The 6,000-nt window shown below is 44.2% G+C and overlaps 1 protein-coding gene across 1 annotated transcript; it reads right to left on the reverse strand.

The window, feature by feature from the left end:
- Positions 1 to 857: 857 nt before the first annotated feature.
- socs4 (suppressor of cytokine signaling 4) lies at positions 858 to 2,048 on the reverse strand (the record flags this gene model as incomplete). Its single annotated transcript, XM_079165697.1, has 1 exon — positions 858 to 2,048. The coding sequence occupies one exon, from the start codon at positions 2,046 to 2,048 to the stop codon at positions 858 to 860; it is 1,191 nt and encodes a 396-aa protein (XP_079021823.1).
- Between the last annotated feature and the right edge of the window lie 3,952 nt (positions 2,049 to 6,000).

The raw sequence follows: 6,000 nt of genomic DNA on the forward strand, positions 1-6,000 counted from the left end.
CAGACATTCTCCGTCACTTAAAACTCATCTATTTAAATCTGCTTATAGCCTGTGAAGCTAGTTATGTATGTTTTTTATGTTGTCCCTTACTGTTATGTCATCGCTTTTGTTCATATTGTAACTGCTTGTTTTATTTCTGTTTTTACCACGTAAAGTGCCTTTGAGTACCTTTTAAAGCGCTATACAAATAAAATGTATTATTATTATTATTATTACTCCAATGCTCGTTTTAGTCTTTACTGTAAACTTCAACTCAGTATTTACACAAGTTAACCCGCTACAATGGTCGCTCTGATCATCCTGCTGCTCTGTTCTACTCAGGAGGTTCGGTCTCAGCCATTGAGATCAGAAAAGGTGCAGTTCCTCTAGTGGCCTCTAGAGATCATAGATGCCCACATGATGTCCAAGAGATTGGCTTGAAATCAAAGGGGGGAAATGCTCCAACATCAGAAGTCAATATTCCACAAAGAAAGTGAGAGTTAAAGTTGAATGTCTTGGTGAGAATCTTTACTCCATTTAGGATATTAAGGCAAGTGTTTTGGAGAATGTTTGCTTAATTACAGGTTTCTCAGCGTATCTTTACTTGTCTCCAGACACTGTCAAGATCCAAGGTTTCAAACCCTTTCTTAGCACTGAAAGAAGACACATTACGTCCATGTGTTCCCACAGTATATGGATCTGCTTGAAGATCAAGATCAACAAACATCTTAAAGAACTCTCCAGTTCTGCACCTTTTAGACCTCAAAGATCTGCAACAGCAAAGCTACTTGAAATTCAAACGGCCTCTTTGCCAAGAGATCCTGCCTTTGCTTGTCCCATCTTCGCCCCTCCACGGTATGAGGCCTGCTTTGGACATGTCACACAGCGCAGGCCCCATCACACTTGATGTGGTACTGTTGGAGGTAGTCCCTGAGCTGAGGAGGCAGCAGCAGGTTGTCTATGCCCTGGTAGGTGGTGCGGCTACAGATCACAGCCCTGCAGAGGTGCTGGAGGGTGAAAGGGAAGGACCTTGGTAGCGGCCGGGAGAGGAGGGGCTCAAAGAAGAGGCAGGTGGCCGGGTCGCTGTAGTGCCTCAGCAGTCCTGTCACACTGGGGTCCCGGTACATGCACGGGTCGCGCACGTCGAAGCTGAAACGCTTGTCGTTCTGCTCGATGCGTGCGTGCAGGGAGCGGCTGTAGCGACGGAAGCTGACCGAGAAGAGAAACTCATCCTGGGCAGAGTCCCGGAGCAGGAACGTCCCCTCCGGTTTGCCCTCCAGCAGCTCCTCCGCCTCGAAGCGGTTCAACACACCCCAGTAACAGGAGCTGTTGTTGATCTGGAGGAGATCCGGGACCAGGATGTAGTCGGTGTGGCCACAGCTGCCCTCTGCTCCCCCGTGAGGACAAGAAGGGTCCCAGTCCTCCAGACTAGTGCCTCCAGGCCCAGGAGAGCAGCAGATGTCCTCCCAGGAGAGAGGGGTCTGTGGCGGGGAGGTAGAAGAGGATGAGACATTGGGTTTGAGGGGAGCCTCCATGTCCTTGAGGGCACTTGGGTGGGTGGCGTGATTTTTTACAAGGTGCCAACATCGGGCCAGTTCGGATTTGGGCGAGAAGGGACACTTGTCCTGCATGAGCTCTGAGACGTGGATCTTGCGTTTGGACCAGAAGAGCACCGAGAAGGGTCGCGAGGAGCCCGATGGCAGGTGGTGATGATGATGGTGGTGATGATGGTGAGAGCGCAGAGGAAAACACTGGCCCACAGCATCCTGAAACTTCTGCCGCAGAGAGCGCCGGGACAAGGCCTTCCGACACACCACATCAATGTCTGCGGACGTCAATGCGTCTCCGAGAGCGCAGCAGCTACACTTTCTCTCTCTGCGCCGCCTCGGACAGGATGTCGACCGCATGCCCATCTCCTCCGTCCCCTCCGCCTCCAGCCCTCCGGGACTCGACCCGTTGCGAGAGCTCCGGGAGCGTTTTTTCCGCCGCCAAACATAACTGTCTGCACTCCAACTGCGGAGGCCAGATTTGGGTCGTGCGTCCGAGCCTCGTGGCTTCTTCTCTGACATGGCTGCTTCCTCTTCTTACTCTGTGGCACATTCAAGAAAACGGACGTCTGAGTCATAACAAGATCACAGGAGCATGATGACTCATATTATTAACACATTATTTAGTCTATTATCAAAAGTTGTAAAGTTGTCCATGAGGGAGGTAAGAGAAACAGACACACCAACATAAAGCCCTATTGATAAAAGGACTGTATACTTTTTTTTACTCACCAAAAAGAGTTCTGTGATACCAGAAAATATCATTGCAAACTCTTTTCTTGTGCCAGAGGGGTCCATTTTGTAAAGGTTACCCATTAGAAACATGTGAGTAAGTACCTCGATATGATATTATATTATTATATTATATATTTTTGGGAGCCACATTTTTTTCATCTGGTACAGAACCATCTGGCTTATGTGGAGATTTTTTTTTCTGATCGTCTCCAGTGGCGAGAAATTAAATTATCATTGCAGAGTTCAGTAACAGCCTGCAGACAAAAAATTATCAGTTCCCGTAAAAAAACCACACAGAAACTGCCCGGTTAGAAACATCTGACAAGGGAACAGACTTCTCATGCTTCATCCAGAGATGGTTCAGGAGGAAAGTTTTGTTAAACGGTTTACAAAGCTATTGTTTTAACAGTCTGTTATAATTGTACATAGCAGCAGTTTGCAGAGATGGTCTCTGACAATACAAAGTCTGTGAGCAGTTGAAGGTTTAACATCTCAGACCGGTCATTTTTATTTTTTACTGTTATGAACTCTTTGAAGGTTAATGCAGGAGATTATCTTACCTTCCAAACAGTGTCAGACATCCACATCAATGTTACGATCAGTTGTTCACTGCACATTAGCGGACATGTGTGACCTGCCTGCAGCCAGCTCCAGCTCTAACAGACGGCAGACTGTTCCGCTTCCTATATAATTATGATGCCGAATCCCCGAAGGGGCAGCCGTTTCCTCTCTTCCTCTCTGGGTCTGAATGAAGGAAGGGAGGAAAGGCGAGGTGGAGAAGGGTCGAACCGGGAGATGGGGGAGGGTTTAATGCGGGTTAATGGCAGTGAGACATCCTCTTCTCCCTCTTACATCTCCTTTACACGTTCATTGACAGATTCTATATAAAAAACAAAAAGAGCACAGATAACCAGAGCAGCCGGAGAGTGCTTTTTCATTCACAAAGTGAGTTATTGTTACTATTGACTCCTCCAGGAGGATCATGCGATGGATATCGTCTGTGTGTGCAGTCATGTGCTCCTCTTAGTCTGTCCATGACTAATCTCACATTCTACTGCACCAAACTGCATAATATTTTGTCTGCAGCCCGCGTGGCAGTGCCTGAGTACGATGTACTCAGCAGTGTGTGTTCTAGTAGTTCTGTCAGCTGTTAGCTGTTAATAATATTAATATTAATAATAAGTTTACTTATATACCACCTTTAAAAACAGAGTTTACAAAGTGCTTTGACAGAGTGAGGCCCAACAAAGCAGGACAAACTAAGGTGAAATTAAACAATAAAACCAAATCGATACGATAAGAACAAACTAAGAAAATAATATTATAATAATGAAATAAAGCAGTAAAGCAGTTAAAACATGATATCACATAAAAGCCAGTCTGTAAAAATGGCAAACTATTTTCCCTCCACTGGGTCAATGGCTGCAGAGTAGAGACTGCATTGGAGATGCACTCAGCTGTATTATCACTAGACGGCCCCTACCAACCAGGGGTCCTAAATAGCATGCAGAATGAGAGATTAGTTATGGCTGCATGCTCAAGGACCTCTTGTGGTTGTGGTGACTCACACTTTCTCAAAACACCTTTTATTGCCTGTTTTATTCTGCCATTGACTGCCTGCTGACTCCTGGAGTCTCACCGCGAGTGATAAGCAGAGTGCATCCCTGACCTCCCAGTCGTGACCCTGCACCCGGAGACACAGTGGGTGGTAACAGTTTGCCCATTTTTATTGTTTTGGTCGGTGTGTTTGGCTGACAGCTAACGGAACTACCAGTAAACACACTGCTGAGTACATCACCGCCACTCAGCCGCTGCTACGTGTTCTGACAGCTCGGTGAGTTTAATTTGTTTTTTGGCACGATTGAAAGACGTGTCTCGTACGACGACTTCGAGCCAAATGCCTGCATTGATATGCGCTTGTTTTGGAGTTTGAATGAAGTGTTACTACGCCTTATAGTCCATTGCATTGGTATCTAGACTGGGGGGTTGTATTCATTCAATTACACATCACAGCAGTGGTTGTTGCAGACACACTTGCACGCGGAGATCTGCACTGAGTGCACCTTCTAGTTTTCTGCCTGCAATTCTATTTCTGCACATTCACTGATTTGAGTTGTTTTAATTTCATCAGAGGCCACCAGAAGCTTCACTTAAAGCATCAAAGCACATTTCACAGGGAGCATTAAAGCAGTTTAAGTCTGTCTGCAGAGGATGCCAAACTACAAACAGATTATTCCTCAGGGTTACAAGCAGCACACACATACACCACCCGCTTCGGCCAATAGCAGGCTCGGTCTAATTAACAATTCAACCCAGTAGAGGAAACAACCAAGCTTTTTAAAAAGCTTCCCTGATTGATTGAAAGACATTTGAGTTTCCCAGTTAAAACTTCCAGCATGCGCTGCCAAAAGGATTCATCTGTCAAGGTGATGTCATACACACAGTGTGGATGACATTTTGGGAGATCTATAATTCATGAAACAAATAGACTACAGCTAGACAAATAATATTACTCCCAGTGGTTTAGTGTGTGTGTGTGTGTGTGTGTGTGTGTGTTTGTGTGACCTCTCAGCTCTAATAGATAAAGGATAGTCATCAATAAATGCCTGACGTCTCAGATAATGTAGTGACACTCAACTTCCTCTCAACTGAATATTTAATGCTCTTCACATTATCACAGAGCACAGCAGGAAGGTAACTCCACATGTTCTGGCAAACAACCAGATAAATCTATCTGACTCCAAAAAGAGGAGGTAAGATACTGAAACTAAACTATGAACCCTGGATGAAAGGATTCAACAGCCTCAGAAAGAAAGGTCCGATAGGTTAACTAATGCAAATTAAAACAACTGTCTCATTTCTGAACCAATCTCTCATCACTTTGGCTCTTTCAATAGTTATTTGTTTTTTTTTTCTGTCATTTAAATGTCTTAAAATTCATATGAACTATATTTGGATCTACATGCTAACGTCAACATGCTAACATGCTCACAGAGACACAGCTACCATGCTGATGTTTAACAGCTATAAATCATATAAATCTATTAAACTAATGTGTGTACTGTTACGTTAGCTGTTAGCCAAACACACCGTCTATACAAATAAACGTGTGGAAACGATGCACTCAGCTGTGTTTTCACTAGTGGCCCCTACACGCCAAGGCCGTTATAAGAAGTGAGTGAGGAGTCAGCAAGCAGTCGATGTCAAGCAAAACAAGCAATAAAAGGTGTTTTGTGAAAGTTACTTAATTAACTGGTCAACCAAAATAGTATGCAGCTTGCTGCAGAAAGATTAGCTGTGGACAGACACAGAGGTGCACACTCACACACACACACACACACACACATGGAAGAGCACATGTTCCTCCTGACAAAGACAATAATAAACCAAAGGAAATATTTATATACATACCGAAGATAAAGATTCATTTTGTGGGGACCATGAACATCATCTTTAAGTTTTTCATGGCAATCGAACTTAAACAGTACTTTGAGTTACGGTGAGTTCGCAAATAAAAGTTCTAAAAGGTTTAGTTTTGTTTATTACATGTATTTATTTGTCAGAGAGCATGCACAACAAACATTCATCTTAAACTAGAGGAGATGTATTGTGCCAGATATGAGCTGAGTAGTCCCTGAGCAGAAACACTAACACAACTAATGCAGCGAATATAAATACAAGTACAACAATAAATACTAAATCAAATCCAAATGAGTTTCTATTTCCTCAGATCTTGCAA

The sequence above is a fragment of the Pholis gunnellus genome, assembly GCF_910591455.1.
Source record: "Pholis gunnellus genome assembly, chromosome: 1".
NCBI lineage: Eukaryota > Metazoa > Chordata > Actinopteri > Perciformes > Pholidae > Pholis > Pholis gunnellus.